Here is a 22,307-nt window from a genome sequence, read left to right as displayed (position 1 = left end):
GAGGCTGCAGTGAGCCGAGATCCAGCCACTGCACTCCAGCCTGGGCGATAGAGTGAGACTCTGTCTCAAAAATAATAAATAAATAAATAAGGAGAATCACTTGAACCCAGGAGGCGGAGGCTGCAGTGAGCCGAGATCCAGCCACTGCACTCCAGCCTGGGCGATAGAGTGAGACTCCGTTTCAAAAACAATAAATAAATAAATAAATAAGGGCCGGGCACGATGGCTCACGCCTGTAATCCCAGCATTTTGGGAGGCCGAGGCAGAAGGATGACGAGGTCAGGAGATAGAGACCATCGTTGCCAAGGTGGTGAAACCCTGTCTCTACTGAAAATACAAAAATTAGCTGGGCGTGGTGGCAGGCGCCTGTAATTCCAGCTACTCAGGAGGCTGAGGCAGAAGAATTGCTTGAACCTGGGACGCAGAGGTTGCAGTGAGCCGAGATTGCACGATTGCACTCCAGCCTGGGCGACAGAGTGAGACTCTGTCTCAAAACAAACAAACAAACAAACGAAAACGTCTAACTGAAAAGATTTGGGGCTGTTGAACAGAAAAAGCTCTCTTGCCCTTTGTAAAAACCCAAGTGAACCTCTGAAGAATTTTTAAATGAACAAATGAGGCGGGGAGGGGGGTGGATTAATAGGTACCTTTCTGCACTGTAAGGCTTTTCTAACACCTTTTTGCTACTGAAAATCTGAAAGCCCCTCTCGGCCGCAGCCTACACTCCTTCGGCCCAAGCAGGTGCGCTGGAACCGGGAGTTGGTAGGAATCCGGCTGTCCGCAGCCCCAGCCCTTAGCGGCCCCGCGTTCAGCGACCTCCAGGCTGGACGGAGGGTAGGCGCGGCCGAGTGGATGCGCGGGTGACGGGGGCCGGCGGGCCTTGCGCGGGCCCCGCCTCCAGCGATCGCGGCCCCGCCCCGGCTCCTCCTCCTCCGCGGCTTACCCGGGCTCCGACAGTGGCTGCCCAGGTCCGAGTTGCGGCCGCAGGAACCCGAGCCATGCGGGCCGCAGACGGGAAGGCGTGCCCGGGGCTTCTGCCCCTGATGCTGCTGGCCGGGGCCGGGCTGTCCGCCTCCTCTCCCCCAGCAGCGCCGCGCTTCAACGTGAGCCTGGACGCGGCACCCGAGCTGCGCTGGCTGCCGGTGCTGCGGCACTACGACTTGGACTTGGTACGCGCAGCGGTGGCGCAAGTCATCGGGTGAGCTGGGCCCCTGGACGGGGTCTGCGGGGACGCAGGCAGCGCGGGTCGGAGTCAGACGCGCGCTGCCCAAAGTGTTTTAAACCCGGACGCTTTACTCCCCGCCACACTGGGAGAACTGGCTTTGGCTGCCGCCCTGAGCAGGGTCGGCATTGGGGAGAATCCAGTGCGGCAGATTCAGCTTCCAAGTTCAGTGTCACCCGTGGCACGCCAGTCCTTGAGCCATTCCGGGTCAGGGTGGCGCGCGGGTTGTCGCCTGGGCTGCGTAGCTACCGAGGAGGGACAACCCGCGACTTCCTTGCGGGCCTCACGGGGCCTCCAAGCCTGCCCTGGGACCAGCCTCATTCGCCCTCCCCATCTCTGAGTTTTCTTCCTCGCCCGCCCCCAGGGGGTTGCGGATCGAGTGACGCGGCGGCAGAGCGGTCCGCTGTCTGGGGAGCGGTGGCCCTGAGCGCTCACCCTCTCAGGATGTAGTCCCGCTCCCAGTACACAGGCAGTCGCATGTCGCCGACCTCTGAGCGGGTCAGACGCCTTCCTGCTTTTCGTTTCCAGGGATAGAGTCCCCAGGTGGGTGCACGTGTTGATGGGAAAGGTGGTCCTGGAGCTGGAGCGCTTCCTGCCCCAGCCCTTCGCCGGCGAGATCCGCGGCATGTGCGACTTCCTGAACCTCAGCCTGGCCGACTGCCTCCTGGTCAACCTGGCCTACGAGTCCTCCGCGTGAGTGCCCCAAGCCGGTGCGGAGTAACGCGGGGCTTGCGGCGGGGGGCCTCCTGACACAGACTAGCAGGAGGAGACATGCTTTCCGTGTGATAAAAACAGGGTGGTGCCTGCTTGCCCAGAAACCTCCAGCGCTTCCTCTACTTCTCTGTGTAAATCTGAGCTGCAGATCTCAGGCTTCGAGAGGGAAAGCAGCTTCTCTGACTCAACACTGAAATTTCCTCTCCCAGTAGCCCCGGGTTTTCTCTTCCCCAATCCAGGTGGCATCCTACTTTTAAAATTCTGCTCAAAACGTACTTTTCCAGGAAGTTTTTGAAACTAAGACTCCCCTCATCTGGACCCCTTAGTGAACTCAGTGGCCTTCCAGATCTATACTGGCCGTGGCTCATCTCTGCCCTTATTTGTCGCCCTGCATTTACCTTTCATGTGTGTCATGTCTGAAGTGTCTGTGTCCACCAGGGATGGGACCACAGGGAAAACTCCTCTAATAGCGCCAGCCAGTGTTTGGACCGGGAAGTGGGCATGATAAAATGTGCACCGAGGCCGGGCGCGGTGGCTCACGCCTGTAATCCCAGCACTTTGGGAGGCCTAGGCAGGCAGAACACCTGAGGTCAGGAGTTCAAAACCAGCCTGGCCAACATGGTGAAACCCCCATCTCTACTAATAATACAAAAAAATTAGCTGAGTGTGGTGGTGTTGGGGCGGGGGTGGGGGTGGGGGTGCCTGTAATCCCAGCTACTCGGGAGGCTGAGGCAGGAGAATGGCTTGAACCCAGGAGGCAGAGGTTGCAGTGAGCTGTGATGGCCCTATTGCACTCCAGCCTGAGGGACAAAAGGAGACTCCATATATATATGGGCCAGACGAGGTGGCTCACGCCTGTAATCTCAGCACTTTGGGAGACCATCCTGGCTAACACCGTGAAACCCTGTCTCTACTAAAAATACGAAAAATTAGCCGGGCATAGTGGCATACGCCTGTAGTCCCAGCTACTCGGGAAGCTGAGGCAGGAGAATTGCTTGAACCCGGGAGGCGGAGGTTGCAGTGAGCGGAGATTGCACCATTGCACTCCAGCCTGGGCAACAAAGCAAGACTCCGTCTCAAAATAAATACATGAATAAATAAATAAATAAATAAATAAATAAATAAATAAAAGTGCACCCAGAAGTGACAGTAACATGGAGTGTGCGGTTGATCCCAGGCAAAGTGCAGGGGTTTATGGGCTCAGTAACTGGTCTTGGAATAAAGAGGTTTGACTTGGTTTCTCCCTTTAATGCTTACTGTTTTGCCACCAGACTAGCCTCATCTCTTAACATCTTGTACATACTTAGAGCTTCTTGCTGCCTAAAGATGATGGGGATAGAAAAGATCTTGGAATAATGAAATTTTACTGGCCCAGGCATCTTCCTAGAACACGTAGGCAGAGTAAGCAAAGCAGCACTGTGACAGCCTTCCTCTTCAGGAAATGCTTTCAGGCACAGAAAAGACACAGGTTTGGTAAATAAAGTGCTTTTCAGTTGAACTAAGTTATTATAATTTTACCACCTCCCTCTCCTACCTCCAACTTTTTCCTATTTTTAAGTTACGGCTTTCTCAATGAAAAATCATAAATCATTTTTACCTTCATCTGTTGGAGTCACCATATTCAAACAGATTAAAGCAAACGTTCTAGTAAAAACATTCTAACTTTTGGATTTGATACTAAGGTATGTATTGAATTGCCTAATAAAAAGCACCCTTCAATTCACTAGCATTGACAAAGGAAATGCTTTCTTCTCATTTTGGAAGTAAGCCTTCTTGAATTAGAATAATACTAGCTACCCTTTAGTGAGCCTACTGGGTGCCAGGCACTTCGTGAACACAGCCCCGTGGGGAAGATGGTATCATCTGTTTTGTGATGTGGAAACCAAGCCTTAGAAGGGCCACCTTGCTGGAAGTCAGGTTGCTGGTGAGTGCTGAAAGCCTGTGAACCTCCAGTGGCTGCCGTGCCTCTCAGAGCAGAGCCTGTTTCCTCATTTGTCTCAGGCACTTGTGCACTGCTACATCACACTGCAACATTTGGGCATGATATTAAAGTATTGCTATCTTGCCAATTTTGAAAAATCACCTTTGAGACAGATTCTACAAACTCTGCTTTGGTACTTCCCATGTCTTACCAGTCCCCTCCCTGACCTGAACTCTTTGAAGTTAAGTTCAGAACCTTGGAGGAAGGCTGGGCACAGTGGTTCATGCCTGTAATCCCAGCACTTTGGGAGGCTGAGGTGGGTGGATCTCTTGAGCCCAGTAGTTCGAGACCAGCCTGGGCAACATGGTAAAACCTTGTCTCTACATAAAATACCAAAAAAACTAGCCAGACATGGCGGCTTGCACCTGGGGCCCAGCTACTCGAGAGGCTGAGGCTGGAGGATGGCTTGAGCCTGGGAAGTCAAGGCTGCAGTGAGCTGAGATGGTGCCACTGCATTCCCGCCTGGGTGACAGAGACTCAAATAAATAAATAAACAAATAAAAAACAGAAACCTTAGAGGGAATTAAAACCTGACCAAGGTTCCATCTTTAAACAAACAACAAAAAAGTAACACTTTATTCCCTCTAATTATAAAAGTAACATGTAATCATTGTAGAAAATCAGTAAATGTAGAAAAGTAAAAAGAACAAAGCTAACCACCATTCTGTTATTCAAAAATGACCAGAAAAAACCTTTAGGATATTTTCTCTCAGTTTTGTTCATGTGGATATACATATCTTTTCCCCCGGTATTGGACATACTGTATATAAATATTTTTTCATATACCATTAAATCTTCTCAGAGAATATGGATATTTGGATATTTAGATATTTAGCAAACTTCCTCCTCTTTTTCTCAGAATACTTATGTTCATAGAGATTCCTTTTATTATTATTATTATTATCTCTGTGCAAGGAGCTGGGAGAGAGACAGAAAAAGTGCCAAACCTCTAAAGCGCCAGCCATTTTCCCAAGGGGACAAAGTAAAACATTTGTGAAACAATGGTTTAGTGCTACTCTACTTGCTCTGAGGAATTCATATATGGAGAGGTGAGCTTGAGCTGGCTTTGAATAATGTGTAGAATACATACTACCAAGCAGAGGAAAAAGCAGAGTTCAGGGGTGTCCTGAGCCCAGGATAGGTTAGTTTCACTTAGGAATAGACTGAGGATGAAATTCTTAACTTACTGTGCTTACGATGCCTTCCCTGTGTGCTAAGGGCAAAGAGCCTAGAAACACTGAATGAACACAGATGAGTTGTATCCAGTTGTATGTTTCATCTTGAATTGTGAATCTATATTCTTGTGCACGCATTATACCACTTATGTCAGTTATAAGGAAGAGAAACCATTTTACTTTGAGGACTTGTTTTACAAATGAAAAACTCCTTTTCCTTTTGTTCTTATTTGTCTTATTCACTCATGTTGGACTTTTCCCTTTTCTCAGATTCTGCACCAGTATTGTGGCTCAAGACTCCAGAGGCCACATTTACCATGGTCGGAATCTGGATTATCCTTTTGGGAATATCTTACGCAAGTTGACCGTGGATGTGCAATTCTTAAAGAATGGGCAGGTACAGTCTGTACCATATAAGATAAGAAATCAAAGATTTGCTAACTCAAGTTAGCTGTCATTTGAATGGTCTGCTAACTTAAATGTGTTATCAGCATAAGACACAAAAAACATCACACCCCTGTAAAAACAAAGCCCAAAGAGAGGCTTACATCAATTATGCTCATAGGAAGAACAGTCATTTATTATTATTGAGCATCTACTTAAAGAGGTCACCCAGTTTTCCTTAGGGACATCTCTTTTAGAGAGTGATGAATTATCTGCTTATGCAGAGTCAGCTCTTTTCTCTGCTTTCCCATGCCCAGTCTGCTTTTGGAATAGGGAGGGGCTGGGTAGTGCCGTAACTAGGAACACCCAACTTTGGGATCTGACAGTCCAGGTTTGAATCCTGATTCTATCAATTGCTGTACTTCCTTTGTGAACCTGAGAAATTACTCATAACGTAATTTGGCAGACTGCAGCTCTTGGAGGCTCATAACTACTTTACTGAGATAGTTAAATGTTACATGAAGTAGTCTATGTAAAACCATGTAGTAGGTGCCTGATAAGTTGTAGCCAAATAATAAATGGTACTTTATTCTGCAAGTGTGATTGACCACACCACTCTCTTAGGTATGATCTTTAAAAAATTATACTTAGAGTTTTTGTTTATAGCACGGTCCCTTTAAAAGTGTAATCTAGCGTGTGCTGTTGCCATTGTGTAAAATTCTAGAGAGACAGAATAAATCAATGTTCATTGAGTACACACAGCATGTTTTGCTGTAAACCAGAATACAGCATGCAAACGCCGGATTTTGACTGTAAGGACAAGGACTATATTCCCTGTGTTCTTTGCATTTAGGGGTTGATTCACAAATACTGAAAACTCATTTACTAACTAGTCAGTTAGCCATCTGCTTTTACAAACACTCTTTTTCGTAAAAAGTTCAAACAGTACAGAAATATTCGTAAAAGTTTCTCCTTTCCAGTCCTGTTTCTTCACTTTGCCACTGTTAACAATTTGATTTCTAGCTGAATTACTTTAAAAATGATTTTAAATGGTAAGGATAATACAAATGCATAATTAATTCTCAAAGGAAATATGCTAAATATTGTTATTACTGACTGATGGGATAATATTATTTTTTATTCATGTTTTTTCTTCATTATTCTATAATGAGCTAATACTTTTACGAATAGACAAAGGAATAAATGCAATGAAAATTATTTCAACTGTTCTAAAACTCACTTTAATAGTTGTTGCTTCATTTGTTTTTGTTTTTCCTGGAGTTTCCATGAAATAGTCTATAGAGAAATAGTCGACAGAGATAGCTTTACTCTCAGTACTCAGGTTACTGTTACTGAATCTAGACAGTTTACACTGGGTATTGCTTTTCTATGGAGGACTCACGGCCAAGAAATTGTTTTAATAAATTAAGAACAGGTTATCCACAAAATAATTCATCTCTCATTCTTGTCTCATATGTATAATCTTACAAGTATTTTCATACACAGGACCTCATTTGACCTTCCCAGCAGCCCTGCAAAGCAGGCATAAGTCAACGTTTTTATCTTCACTTTCTAGATGAGGGCGCTTAGCTTCACAGAGCCTGACCTGCCCCAAATCACAGGCGGAGAGATGGCAGAGGGAGGACCAGAACCCAGGCGCTGGGCCTATTGATAGTTTTTGTTTTTAAACTCAGCCTTAATTCGGCTGTAAATTGTCATTAATATTATTATTGTTTTTATTTTTGATACAGAGTCTCGCTCTGTCACCCAGGCTGGAGTGCAGTGGTGTAATCTCGGCTCACTGCAACCTCTGCCTTCCAGGTTCAAGTGATTCTCCTGCCTCAGCCTCCTAAGTAGCTGGGACTACAGGAGGGCGCCACCACACCCAGCCAATTTTTGTATTTTTAGTAGAGATGGGGTTTCACTATGTTGCCCAGGCTAGTCTTGAACTCCTGAGCTCAGATAATCCACCTGCCTTGGCCTCCCAAAGCGCTGGGATTACAGGTGTGAGACATTGCACCAGGCAGTTAGGCTGAAACTTAAAATTCCCTGCTAAGGGTGTGTTTATGTTAACTGACTAGGCAGAAACAATTGGGAAGTACAAACAGAAGTAGAGACAGATTTTCAGAGCTGCAAGATAAAATATAAGTTATATCTCAATGTTACTTATAATTATGTGTCATAATTGAAAACTATGATGTGATTTTGATCTCATAACTTCAATTTTTCTCAGCCCTTCAAGAATGACCCTAACATGAGGGTCGCCTTCATGTTACAGTCACTGTGTCATGCAAATGCAGTGGCCATATAATTACTTTTTATTGTCCTATAATTACATTTGTAAGGGCTTTAGGCATAAGGTAGACTTATTTCTGCTTTACTGTCATGTGTGGAAATGGGGGCACTCATGGAGGCCCTTAGTAAGTCTGAGGACTGAGGTCATTTTATAAAACTAAGGCCACTGCATTCTCCCTTGTAATTCAGCCACCTTAAATTATTTCTACAACTAGATAAGGTAAAAATAAATAATTAAGTGAAAAACATTACTGATTTAATTTTTCTAAGGAAAATATCAAACTAGGACTATATATTTCTTAAAACATCTCAATATTAGTTAGCTTTTACGGAACAATATGAGTCAGATACTGTTTTAAGTACTTTTTAATTTTTTTCGAGACAGTCTTGCTCTGTCACAAGGTGGAGTGCAGTGGTACGATCTCAGCTCACTGTAATCTCTACCTCCTGGGTTCAAGCGATTCTTCTGCCTTAGCCTCCCGAGTTGCTTGGACCACAGGTGCACGCCACCACACCCAGATAAGTTTTGTATTTTTGGTAGAGATGGGGTCTCACCATGCTGGCCAGGCTGGTCTCGGTCTGTCAACCTCAGGTGATCCACCACCTTGGCCTCCCAAAGTGCTGGATTACAGGCATGAACCACCACACCTGGCCAAATAACTTATTTGAAAAATAAAATTTTTGCCATGGAACAGCTTACAGAAAAAATAGAAATAAATAAATAAAATGAAAAATAAAATTTGCTATCAGAAATAACTGATAAAGGCTAGCTGTGGTGGCTCACACCTGTAATCCCAGCACTTTGAGAAGCCAAGAAAGAAGGATGGCTTGAGCCCAGGAGTTTAGACCAGCCTGGGCCACATAGGCAGACCCTATCTCTAGGAAAACCAGAATAATAATAATAATAAATATTATTATTAGATTTAGTGGCACGGGCCTGTGGTCCCAGCTGCTTGGGAAACTGAGGTGGGAAGATCACTCGAGCCCAGGAGGGCAAGGCTGCAGTGAGTCAGGATTGCATTCCAGCCTCAGTGACATATAGAGTTTGAATTTTCTCCTGCAGATTACATAGCAGTATCTTGCAATCACTGAGCTCATGACCTTAATTTAAAGTGAAGGTGATCCCTATAATTCATGGGATAGTTGTGAGGATTAAGTGAAAGAGCTGTGTAAAAGGATTTTTACATATTTAAAATTTAAATGTGATTATTATTGGTGAAAGTCCCACTTGTTTCTCCTAACTTCACAAAGCTTATAAAATATGTGATATTTACCTCTTATCATCAAATCAAAACAAGTTTTACAATAAGACTCCATTTGCCACTTCTAGGATGGGGCCTCTTAATCTGCTTTATGCGCCCCTTTGGTGAATAATGTTTATAAATACATAAAATAAAATACGTGGGAGAACAAAGGAAATCAGCCATTTCAATGTTATACTTTTTCTTAACACATTAAATAGTAAGATTTAGCAGTGGGTCTAATAACTACCATGTTTTCAAAGTAGTAAATTATGGACAGTGTTTCAAAATATCTGCAGCCAACATTGTGTATGTGAAAATACCTGTGATTTCTACTAGTGACAAAATTATAGGCACCACTATGATTGCGTGATTTGTTGCATGCATTCATTATAGAAGGAATTCAATTTCAGTTAGGGTTAGTGAAAATGCATCTTTTTTTTCCTCATCCAAAGTCATAAATCCACTAAAATCTATGTATGGACCACACCCCCACCCCAACTTAAGGTTAAGAACCTCTGTCTTAGAAGGCTGTTTCAGAGCTTTATTCTATTATGTTGGAACTTAGAAGAAAAAAAATCCAAAAATTGTAGGACAAAACAGGTGATTTCAATGTATTTGATTGGAATGGTGAAATGATCCATTATCTCTTCATTTCAGATTGCATTCACAGGAACTACTTTTATTGGCTATGTAGGATTATGGACCGGTCAGAGCCCACACAAGTTTACAGTTTCTGGTGATGAACGAGGTAATCAAAACAAACTCCTGTGTAATTTAAGCTACGTTATTGTTCAGTTCTATCCAAGAACTTCCTTCACTCACCCAACATGCAGAACATACAGAACACACACTATGTGGCAGGGATTTCCATCCTAGGGGGAGGACATGGACAGCATGCACGGAAGCAATGACAATGAGTTCAGGTAGCAATAAATGCTACAAAGAAAGCAAAATAGGTTAGCCGGGCATTGTGGTGCGTGCCTGTAGTCCCAGCTACTCCAGAGGCTGAGGCAGGAGAATCAGTTGAACCCTGGAGGTGGAGGTTGTGGTGAGCCAAGATTGTGCCATTGCAATTTAGCCTGGGCAATATGAGTGAAAGTCTGAAGAAAGAAAGAGAGAAAGAGGGAGAGAGAAAGGGGGGAGAGAGAGAGAGAGAGAGAGAGAGAAAGTGAGGGAAGGAAGGAAGGAAGGAAGGGAGGGAGGGAGGGAGGGAGGGAGGAAGGAAAAGAAAGAAGAGAGAGAAGAAAGGAGTGAAGGAAGGAAGAAAGAAGGAAGGAAAGAAGGAGGGAAGGAAGAAAAGAAAGCAAAATAGGAAGCTGTGATAGAGAGTGAAAGAGGAAGTGGAGTGGTTAGTACAGGTCAGAGGGTCAGAGGAGGCCTGACCCATGTGATCCAGGAGCTAGTTCTGCAGAAGCCAGGGGAAGATCATTTCTGGTGGACTTACCGCAAGGATGAAGGCCATAGGTAGGAATAATAAGCTTGGTGGATTTCAGAAGCAAAAGAAAGTCGGTGTGGTTAGAGCATGGAGTAAATAGGTAGTGACATTAGAAGTGAAGAAGAGGCTGAGGCCATGGTGCAGGGTCACAATGAAGAGTTTGGATTTTAAGTATAATGGAAGCTGTAGGGGGGTTGTAGGCCAGGGAGTGAACAGATGTGATTTATATTTTTAGCTATTACTTTTGCTGCTTTGTAGAGACTGGATTGTGTTAGGTTAAGATGGAAGCAGAAGACCATTTGGAAACTACTGTGATAATCTAGGGGATATATGATGTTGTTAATCAAGCAACATTTGTAAAGCACTTTCTGGCTTACCATGCACATCCTCACATGTCTTCTTCTTAGACACAACAGTCCTTTAGGCAGGGCTGTTATTATTAACTCCATTCATTAGGCAGAGAATGAAATAGGCTGTGAGAGGAAATGACAGCTAGTAGTGGGAGAGGAAATTCTCAGATTGCTCTCCTGGGTCCTGGCCCAATTGCTCTGTTCATTGACATCCCCACTGCCATTCCCCAGATCTCAGGGGAAGACCATTTAGTTCCACAGTGTGTGGGAAACCCAGAGGTAAGCAAGCTCTGTGTGTGCTCTCAGCGTGCAGCTGAATCAAGGAAAATAATATATATAAGGAGTATCTTGAAGTTTAGCGTTGCTCATCTGATGAACCCTGATAGACTTTTTTTTTTGTTTTTTGGGATTTGTTTGTTTGAGACACAATCTTGCTCTGTTGCCCAGGCTGGAATGCAGTGGCGCAATCTGGGCTCACTGCAACCTCTGCCTCCCGGGCTCAAGTGATTCTCATGCCTCAGCTTTCTGAGTAGCTGGGATAACAGACACACACCACCACATCTGGCTAATTTTTGTGTTTTTGGTAGAGATGGGGTTTCACCATGTTGGCCAGGCTGGTCTCAATCTGTCAACCTCAGGTGATCCACCACCTTGGCCTCCCAAAATTCTGGGGATTATAGGCGTGAGCCAATGCACCTGGCCAGTGTTGTTGTTTATTCTTATCTTTTTACATAAGACTTTACCGGGAAGATGGTGGTCGAGTATATATCAGTGTCCACGGTAAACATTTCTTTATCCTAATGTATTTCCTCCACATTTTCTCAAATGTCAGCTATGTATAGGATTGGTTCTCAACCAGTGGTACCCAAACCACAGCATGACAATTACTGAGGTTTTTAATAGAATGCCTATAATCACATGTATATTTATTAAAAATGACTGTCTTTCATTTTGCAACTCAAGTTGTTTGCCAAACTTGATTAGTAGAATCTAAGGTGTGAGCAGTTAAAAATAACCAAGTTAATCTACCACATATGCATTTAATGAAACACTGCTAAGCTGCTTTTAGCCAGGCATGGTGGCATGTGCCTGTAGTCCCAGCTACTTGGGAGGCTGAAGAGGGAGGATGGCTTGGGCCCAGGAGTTCGAGGCTGCGAAGGGCTGTGATATTAAGTATCTGGACATTATGGAGGGTTCCAGCAGTGCCTCAAAGACCCCCAAGGAAAGGATAACGATATGAGGAGGACTAACAAATGCCACGGGGCATGGGGAGGCTTAACAAGACACCTGGTGGGTAAGATCTCGACTCCAGAGCCAGCCTGCCTGGATTTACATCTTAGTTCTGTCACTTGGTAGCTGGGTGACCATGATCAAGGAGCTTAACCTGTCTGTGCTTCAGTTTCCTCATCTCAAAAGCAGAGATGATAACAGCTGCTGTGAGGATGAGATGAATTAATGAATATGAAATGCAGCAGTCCCCGGCACAGAGCAAAGGCCGCGGGTGTTTTTGCTATTGTCGCATCTCCAGGCCTGGCCTCTTCTGAGTCCTAGACTGGAGCATCCAGCCATCTTCTCAGCATCTCCATTCTGATGTCTACTAGGCATCTTACACTTAGCATGCCTAAGCCGATCTCTTGCGTTTTTCTTTTCCCCATTTTCTACCTAACTCTGCCTCTACTCAAATCTGCCCCTCTCCTTGTTTCCCGTGTCTCAGAAAATGGCACCTCTACGCACGCAACTGCTACCAGAAGTCATCACTTACCCCTCACTCCCTAAGTCTTATCAGCTCTGACACCAGAACTAGACTGTACCTCTCCATTCTCTCTCCCTCTACTGCTGAGCTAGCCCCCATCACACCTGTACTGCCTGCTCAGCCCACCTGATCTCCTTGCTACTATTTTTACCTTCCTGTAATTCTTTTCCTACCCAGCAACTAGAATGGTCATGTTATTCCACCTATTGTGACAAATATTGCATGATTTCACTTACATGTGGAATCTCCAAGTTTGAACTCAGGTGCAGAGAGTAGAATGGTGGTTGCTAAGGGCTAGGGAAAAGGGGGGATGGTCAAAAGATACAAAGTTTGAATTCGCCAGGAGGAGTAAGTTCTGGTGATCCACACAGCAAGGTGACTACCGTTAACAATCACGTATTACCTATTTCAAAATTGCTAGAGCGGATTTTTAAAATTTAATTTTGTTATTGAGACACATTACTTGTGCATATTTTGGGAGTGCGTATGATAATGTGTTACATTCATATAATCACATCAGGGTAATTGTGATATGTGTCACCTTAAATATTTGTCTTTTCTTTAAACTAGAAACATTCAAATTCTAGCTATTTGTAGGGGGGGTGGTTTTTAAATTAGAAAAAAATTTGTGTTTTTGTTTTTGAGACAGAGTCTTGTCACCCAGGCTGGAGTCCACTGGTGTGATCTCAGCTCACTGCAGCCTGTGTCTCCTGGGTTCAAGCAAGTCTCCTGACTCAGCCTTCTGAGTAGCTGGGACTACAGGCGTCCATCACCATGCCTGGTTAATTTTTGCATTTTTAGTAGAGATGGGGGTTTCACCATATTGGTCAGGCTGGTCTCGAACTTCTGACCTCAGGTGATCTGCCCATCTCAGCCTTCCAAAGTGCTGGAATTACGGATGTGAGCCACTGTAAACATTTTTTTTACTGGAAACAAGGCCTCATTATGTTACCCAGGCTGGTCTCAAACACCTGATCTCATGAAATCCTCCTGCCTTGGCTTCCCAAAGTTCTGGGATTACAGGAGTGAGCCACTGTGCATGGCCTGGTTCTTTCTTTTATTTGTTCTTAAGACAGAGTCTCACTCTGCTGCCCAGGTTAGAGTACAGTGGCGGGATCTTGGCTTGCTGTAGCATCAATCTCCTAGGCTCAAGTGATCCTCCAACCTCAGCCTTCCAAGTAGCTGGGACCACAGGCATGTACCATCATGCCTGGCTAATTTTTGTAATTTTTGTAGAGGTAGGGTTTTGCCATGTGGCCCAGGCTGGTCTAAAACTCTGGGTGCAAGTGATCCACCTGCCTTGGTCTCCCAAAGTGCTGGAATTACAGGCATATGCTACTACACCTGGCCAATAGTAGCCATCTTAATGGATGTGAGGTGGCGTCTCACTGTAGTTTTGATGTGCATTTCTCGAATGGTTAATGATATGGAGTATCTTTTCATGAGCTTACTGGGCACTTATATATCTTCTTTGGAGAAATGTCTATTCAAGTCCTTTGCCTATTTTTTTGTTTGTTTGTTTTGAGACAGTCTCACTCTATCACTCAGGCTGGAGTGCAGTGACTGAATCAGAAGTCACTGCAGTCTTGAACTCCAGCGCTCAAGCAATCCTCCTGCCTCAGCCTCCCCAGAATCTGGGACTACAGGCATGTGCCACCATGCCTGATAATTTTAAAATTTTTTGTAGAGATGGGGTTTCACTATTTTCCTCAGGCTGGTCTAAAACTCCTGGGCTCGAGCAGTCCTCCCACCTGGGCCTCCCAAAGTGTTGGGATTACAGGTGTGAGCCAACACATCTAGCCCTTTGCCCATTTTTAAATTGGGCTGTTTGTTTTGTTGTTGAGTTTTAGGAGTTCTCTTGTATATTAATTTATTATTGAAAATATTTTCTCTCAGTCTGTGAATTGCCTTTTACTCTGTTGATACTTTTTTTTTTTTTTCTGAGATGGAGTCTTGCTCTGTCACCCAGGCTGGAGTTCAGTGGGGCATCTCAGCTCACTGCAACATCCACCTCCCAGGTTCAAGTAATTTTCCTGCCTCAGCCTCCTGAGTAGCTGCGATTACAGGCATGCGCCAACATACCTGGCTAGTTTTTGTATTTTTAGTAGAGACAGGGTTTCACCATGTTGGCTAGGCTCGTCTCAAACTCCTGACCTAAGGTGATCTGCCAGCCTCAGCCTCCCAAAGTGCTGGGATTACAGGCATGAGTCACTGTGCCAGGCTGATACTGTCTTTTAATACACAGAATTTTAAAAAATTTTGTGAATCTATTTGTCCATTTTTTTTCTCATATTGCTGTTACTTATCCTTGAATGAAAACTTTTGTTTGGTAATGGATCCCCTTCAGAGGCCTTTAAAAGTTGTCCAAAAGTAATTTTGGGAAATGATTGTAAATTTGCATTTTTTTTTAATCTGAGCACAAATCACCGGTGTGAAAGATTCAAGTTCTCTATGTTCTTCCTAGTATTTATTAAGACACTTCCCTTGACAGCTACATAATTATATTTTGCCTGGTATAATTAATAGAATTATTTCCTTTAACATGATTATCATTGTGTCCTGGTACAAAAGATTCTGCTTTCAAAACTTGAGTGAATATCTATCTATCTATATATATTTCCTTGCTAAAATAACATATCTGTTGCATGTATGTATATACACACACATATATAACATATATACTCAACTTGGCAGATAAAGGCTGGTGGTGGGAGAATGCTATCGCTGCCCTTTTTCGGAGACACATCCCGGTCAGCTGGCTGATCCGCGCTGTGAGTATATTTAATGTGGAGCCCTCCTTAACTCCACCTTCACCTTCTAAACCACCTTCTAAACTGTTCTGTGTCATTTAACAATGTTGCTTTTCATGTAAGGAGCTCCTTAAAAGAATAAGCATCTAAATGTTTGCAAAGTGCATATAAACCTTTTTGGTAAATGTCAAAGATAAAGGCAGACACTAGTTAAAGCGGTAAGGACAGATTTTAATCAGTATGTGCTATTGCAGTAAGGAAGAGCCCAGTGTGAACTGAGCTCAACTTCGGTTTGTGCAGAGATGGGTGTTTTAAAAAGAGGGGAGGGAACAGGAGCTTAGCAGAATCAGGGAAGTGAAAAATGGAGAGGAGGGGTTGGTCCATGTGAAACCAATTTGAATTTGCCAACCGGAGCTTAGAGGTTATGTTCCTACCTTCCCACAGAGACTGGGAGACAGGGGCCCTACCTTCACTTTAAGGAGGACTAGTCATCTGAGAGATGTGGCCTTGAGCTGTTAGGAACTGTTAGTATTTGTTTGAGTCTTTATAAGCCAAAGTCAAGGTCGAATAGAGAAGAGGACTCAGAGGAGCCTGGCTACAGCTTGGTCAAAGAGAGAATCTTTGTCACAGGCTAGAGTTTTCCACAATAGCTGATTGAGATACGAGATAATATTATGCTCTTCTACGGATACAGATGTACCCTCCTTTTAAAACCTCTGTTTGCAAATATCCAAACTAGCAAAGCAAATGCATTAGAAGGCAGCTCTGCACACAACAAAAGGAACATCTGCTCTGCAAAAACCTCTTAAAATGTGCTGGGTTCCAGGCCACAGCTACAGTAGTGAGATCATGCCGCTGCAGCCTGGGTAACACAGCGAGACCCTGTCTCAAAAAAAAAAAAAGAAAAAGAAAAAGAAAAGAAAAGCCAGGCGTGGTGGCTCATGCCTGTAATCCCAGCACTTTGGGAGGCTGAGGCAGGCAGATCATGAGGTCAGGAGTTTGAGACCAGCCTGACCAACATGGTGAAATGCTCTCTCTACTAAAAATACAAAAATTAGCTGGGTGTGGTGGTGGCGCACCTGTAATCCTAGCTACTCGGAGGCTAGGAAGAATCCTAGCCTGAGGATTCTTCTAGAAGTGGGAGAATCCCTTGAGCCTGAGAGGCAGAGGTTGCAGTGAGCTGAGATCATGCCACTGCACTCTAGCCTGAGCAACAGAGCGAGACTCCATCTCAAAAACAACAACAACAAAAGAAAAAAGAAAAGGGAAGGTGGAGCCTCCGTGTTGAACATACCTGGCTCCCAGGTAGCCCTTTCCTGTGGGCATTCACCCATGAGAGCTTCCAGCTTGCTTATCTATGTTTGCAGCTCAATTTTTCAGGCTGCTCTTTTTTAGAAAAGAATAATTTTTTGGGCTGCTTTTTGTTAGAAAGGAAGCCTTGCCAAGGACTCTTTTACCCCCTCTATCTGCCTAAATAATTTATTTCTATCTCCTGTATCAAAAAGGTGAAAGTTCTTGACTTGATAAGGAAAGAAAAAAGTCCATATGCTGAGGTTGTTATGATCTCTGGAAGGACGAATCTGCTGGGTGCGATGGTGCCCACAGTCACAGACACTCAGGAGGCAGAGACGGGAGGATCCGTCCAGCCCGGGAGTTCAGGTCCAGCAGACAACATAGTGGGAACCCAAGAAAAAAGTAAATAAATAAAATTTAAAAAGAAAAAAAAAAAGAAGAAAGAAATCCCATGTCCATTAGCAGTCACTGCCCATTTCTTCCATTTCCTGAGACAGATGAGGCATTTGCACTCCGTGACTTTGTCTCCTGGGTAAAATAAGTCACCATGGCCTTCAGTATTTTTTATTGATGTCCTTTTACTTTGTTGTCACGGGTTAGAGGCAATGAATTTGATAGTGGTTGGGGGATGTTATAGGCAACATAAGCAAACAAATATTCCATCCCTCCTATTACCTCTGCAAAGGCCAAGGGAAAATTTCCTCTTTGCCCTCTGAAATTTCGCTGAAAAGTCAACTCACAAAAGGCAGATTAATTGGAGAAAAGGCATACAAATTTATTTAACATGTATATGACATAGCAGTCTTTGGAATGAAGACCCAAAGATACAGGCAACATTGTCCATTTTTATGCTTGCGTTTAACAAGGTGTGGAATGCCATGTCAAAATATGATTGGACAAAAAAGTAGACCCAGTGCTAGTAGAAGGAGGGGGAAAACCCAGCTAGGCCTGTGTGTCTAGATTCTTCTTGGCCTCTCTGAGCATACATTCCCTTCTTCTGGATACAGGACAGGATCCTCTCTGGAAAGGGGATCATATGACCTACAGTCAAACAAGTTAGGACAGGTCATTCCTTTTTTTTTTTTTTTTTTAAGACAGGGTTTCACTATGTCCCCAGGCTGGAGTGCAGTGGCGTGATCTCAGCTCACTGCAACCCTCACCTCCTGGGTTCAAGCGGTTCTCCCACCTCTGCCTCCTTGAGTAGCTGGAACTACAGGCACATGCCACCACACCTGGCTAATTTTGTATTTTTAGTGAGACAAGGTTTTACCATGTTGCTCAGACTGGTCTCGAACTCCTGACCTCAAGTGATCTGCCTGCCTCGGCCTCCAAAAGTACTGGCATCACAAGCATGAGCCACCATGCCTGGCCAGGACAGATCATTTTTTTACAGCCAGTTTTTACACAGAAAGATGAAGGGAATGTTAGAGTAATAATTTTCGGTTTTATGGCTGGAATACCTCGCCCCTAACAGCAGTAAGTATAAGGCAGGAAAACTACAAAGCCCTGACATGGGTTTTGTAGAGTTTTCCTGCCTTATACTTATTGCTGTTAGGGTTTATGATGCTGAATAATGGAGCCTTTGCAGACACAGATATCTCGAATTATTCTTTTGTTTGACCCTGTCACCACCTCCACCCTTGACAGTGTGCCTTGGCATTATCCAGGATGGGTGAGCACACAATGTACTTCCTTTAGAACATGGCAGCAGAGTGGTTGTGAAGGTGGAGACGGGAAGAGCAGTCCCTTCACTGAAGGATAATCTTGAGCAGATCAGCTCTTGGAAGGTGCCCAGGTGGAAGCTGAAGATTTGGGGAGTGATCCCCTTAAGTATCCTTGCCACAGGCCTTTGGAAGTCTTCGTGGGCCCTCAGGGTGTCTGAGCACCAGTTAAGCTCAGCGCCCTAATGTAGCACACACTCTTTCATCGCCAAGCCTTTGCTAGTCTAGTCCATCGGACAAAACACTTTCTTCCCCTCCTCACCCTGCAACCACCACTTTCACCACTCATTTCTGTTTGTCTCTTTGGCTTCAATTCATGTGATGCTTCCCTGCAGTACCTCCTCCACTGCCCTTGGTGCGGATGGGTCCCCTGCTGTGACATCCTTAGCATCCTCTTCTCCTGTGTGAACATTCATTACATTGTGTCACTATTGCCCGTTGACTTTTCTGTCTTCCTCAGAGGTTTGGGGAGAATAAGACCAGGCGACTCATTCACTTTATCCCCAAACCAGCACAGTGCCTGGCACACAGTAGGTATTCAAGAAAAACCTGTTAAAATAATAAATCAATGAAGAAGCGCGAGGAGTCCTTTGTGAGGGCGATCTGCCCGGAGAGCACACAGCCCGTGTGGGCTGAGCCAGGCCTAGGGCTTGTCAGCAGCCTGTCAGAAATTCCTGCTGCTACAGGCTCCCCTTTGAAGCTGAGATTTCTTCCATCTTAGGAGCCCTGATGACAAGAGGATAAGGTCAGAGCAGTTCAAGGTAATAGTCATGGTGTGACATATCAGGAGAATGTGCTTTGGATCCTTTTTGCATCATCTGGTGTGGACCCAACCGTTGGTGAGGTTGCTCATGGAAGTTCGTCTTTTTGTTCAGACCCTGAATGAGTCGGAAAACTTTGAAGCAGCTGTTGCCAGGTTGGCCAAGACTCCCCTTATTGCTGATGTTTATTACATTGTTGGTGGCACGTCCCCCCAGGAGGGAGTGGTCATCACAAGAAACAGAGATGGCCCAGCAGACATTTGGCCTCTAGATCCTTTGAATGGAGGGTAAGTAGAATTGAAAGCTCTGGTCATTTTGTATCAAATTATTTTTTTTAAATTGGTGAAATGAGGGGTATTTTAAATTTGTTAATATATCTCCTTTGCTATGTTGTAAATTGCCTTGGATAAGACAAGATGATGTGCTCTGTTTTAGGTGGTTCCGAGTTGAGACAAATTACGACCACTGGCAGCCAGCACCCAAACAAGACGACCGGAGGTAGGTTGCTATGTGCTTTCCGGTCGGCAGTGTCTTCTTGTGGTCAGGAGAATGCGCCCATTCTGTCCCAGGCACTGGCAAGAGCTACAGGTGCTGTCCTCTCCCAGAAAACGTACCTGAGCCCCTTCGCCAGTGCCTTGGCCAGGAAGGGAGCGTTGTGTGGAGGAAAGCAGTGGGCAGAGCCTCTCAGCAGCTGGGCGAGTGTTGGGAGGGTCTCAGGGTCAGGAGCCCTACAGTCCACCACCAGCTCTGCTAATGACTCACTGGGTGGCTCTCAGGCCTCTGTTTACCAATCTGTAAAATGAAAGCAAAGGGCCAGGTTCATGGTGTTCTAGGCAAGATGTTTTTAGAAGGAAATTATTTCTCTTATTTAAATATAAATAAACCAGTTGGCCAGGTGCGGTGGCTCATGCCTCTAATCCCAGCACTTTGGGAGGCCAAGGCGGGCGGATCACAAGGTCAGGAGTTCGAGACCAGCCTGGCCAACATGGTGAAACCCCATCTCTACTAAAAATACAAAAATTAGCAGGGGGTGGTGGCGCCTGCCTGTAATCCCAGCTACTTGGGAGGCTGAGGCAGGAGAATCACTTGAACGTGGGAGGCAGAGGTTGCAGTGAGCCGAGATCGCGTCACTGCACTCCAGCCTGGTGACAGAGCAAGACTCTGCCCTCAAATAAATAAATAAATAAACCAGTCACGGGCTTTAATTGTCCCTTCAAGTTGTAAACATTGTAAGTCAGCACAGTTCCAAAGTGCAGGTAGCTATACACGTTGCCTTGGCTTTGTGCCCCACAAATTTGGGCACTGCTCAGTTCTGCAGCCACACATTTTCATCATCCCAGCTTTCTTGAGCAGATGGGGCCAACCAGCCCAGCTGCTGGATGAATTCCCCCGTGGTGGGCTGGGCCTTAGGGGAAACAGGCTTGGGGCCGGAATCTGTTTTGGAGAAAGGGAGATAATGGGACCAGAGCTTGCATTGTGCCTCCCAAAAATGACAGCTGATGGGCTTCAGGGCTTGCTGAAGTGCCAAGTGACCTTTGACCATTGTTCTACAGAACACCTGCCATCAAGGCCCTTAATGCCACGGGACAAGCAAACCTCAGCCTGGAGGCACTTTTCCAGGTAACTTGTATATGTCTGGCTTACCCAGCATGTTTGCTGTTTTGTTAATAGAGAATATGAAAAACCCCTCTGAAATCAAACAAATCTGGTAGATGAAAATGTTTTATTTGATAAAAGTTTTATTTGGTTTAAGACATTTATGAAAAGTCATATAACATTTTCTGAACTTGGTTCTATATAAGTTACAATGTCCACTTCACCTAAGTTTTTTTTCATATTAAAAAGAAAAAGGCATAGTTGTAATATGTGTTCATTGTTTAAGGAAAAAAAGAGAATTAAAGAATATTTTTTAAAGATTGGATTACTTGATTTTATTTTACACTAGGTGGTGGACACAAAGCAATCCTCCTTAATAAAGTTGACAATTACCTTCACTCAACATTTTTAATAATGCATATTTTTAAAAAGTATTCATTTTACAAATTCTTCTGCAATTCAAACACACAATAGCTTGGAGAACAATGTTTAGAAAACAAAAGCCAATGTGAAAAGACAGATTAAAACAACTAGAACAGTACAGGTTTTATATGGCTCGGATTTTACAGTTTTCTTACTGCATCATCAATATTGGAAATCTCTTCCTTCAGCTGGATCCATTGTTCTGGATTTAAATAAATACCTTTTCTTCCTGGTTTCATTTCACCTTCTGGATCCATCCAATATTCTCTAATATCAATTAGTACTTTCCCTTTAAAATCTCTTTAAAGTGAGGCTGAGTGTGGTGGCTCATGCCTATAATCTCAGCACTTTGGGAGGCTGAGGCAGGAGGATCACTTGAGGTCAGGAGTTCGAGACCAGCCTGGCCAACATGGTAAAACCCCCTCTCTACTAAAAATGTAAAAATTAGGCAGGCATGGTGGTGTGTGCCTGTAATCCCAGCTACTTGGGAAGCTGAGGCAGGAGAATCACTTGAACCTGGGAGGCAGAGGTTGCAATGAGCCAAGATCACACCACTGCACTCCAGCCTGGATGACAGAGCAAGACTGTCTCAAAAAAGAAAGTCTGCGACTATCACCTCAAGATACACTAAAGAGTTCTTGTGTTCTTTCTATAGACTTTCTTTTTTTTCCTTTTTTAGTAGAGACAGGGTCTCTCTATGTTGTCTAGACTGGTCTTGAACTCGTGGGCTTGAGCAGTCCTCCCACCTCTGCTTTCCAAAGGGCTGGGATTACAGGCCTGAGCCACTGCACCCGGCCCCCACATAGATATTCTATGTGTGTCTCTTCTACCATTTAATCTTCTCTATAATATGACTTTTTCCTATGCAGGTTTTGTCAGTGGTTCCAGTTTATAACAAGTAAGTGACTTGTTAAACATGTCTATTCACACAGCACCCCAAAGCAGTGAACTCACTCACACACTCTTGGGCTCAGCAAGGATGTGAGGCCTCCTGTACCCAGGCTGTGGGGGCACTCCTGTGGGTATAGCAGGGAGCAAAAGAAAGTCTCTGCTCTCATGGGACTAATATGGGGTGGGGTGGAAGCTGGGTGATAAACAACTATAAATCAGGTGAGAAGACCCCTCCCCTCCCCTCCCCCCCCCTCCCCTCCCCTCCCCTTTGCTCCCCGCTACACCCACAGGAGTGCCCCCACAGCCTGGGTACAGGAGG

At 44.7% G+C, this 22,307-nt stretch overlaps 1 protein-coding gene across 3 annotated transcripts in view; it reads left to right on the top strand.

Annotated features, from left to right (window-relative positions):
• Positions 1-908: 908 nt before the first annotated feature.
• Positions 909-22,307, top strand: part of NAAA (N-acylethanolamine acid amidase) — a 25,510-nt gene continuing 4,111 nt past the window's right edge. For all 3 annotated transcript variants that reach the window (XM_032261050.1, XM_032261049.1, XM_032261051.1), the window contains exons 1-9: positions 909-1,198; positions 1,751-1,915; positions 5,363-5,489; positions 9,673-9,763; positions 15,248-15,324; positions 19,193-19,365; positions 19,514-19,576; positions 20,632-20,698; positions 21,967-21,995. In XM_032261050.1, the coding sequence (XP_032116941.1) occupies positions 999-1,198; positions 1,751-1,915; positions 5,363-5,489; positions 9,673-9,763; positions 15,248-15,324; positions 19,193-19,365; positions 19,514-19,576; positions 20,632-20,698; positions 21,967-21,995 (992 nt within the window). In that variant the 5' untranslated portion in view covers positions 909-998. The remainder of the gene's footprint in view (positions 1,199-1,750; positions 1,916-5,362; positions 5,490-9,672; positions 9,764-15,247; positions 15,325-19,192; positions 19,366-19,513; positions 19,577-20,631; positions 20,699-21,966; positions 21,996-22,307) is intronic.

Source organism: Sapajus apella, unplaced genomic scaffold, assembly GCF_009761245.1.
Source record: "Sapajus apella isolate SASKATOON/1434 unplaced genomic scaffold, GSC_monkey_1.0 scaffold121, whole genome shotgun sequence".
Taxonomy (NCBI): domain Eukaryota; kingdom Metazoa; phylum Chordata; class Mammalia; order Primates; family Cebidae; genus Sapajus; species Sapajus apella.
Note: the sequence above shows the minus strand (reverse complement) of the source record. Positions and strands in the feature narration are given on the sequence as shown.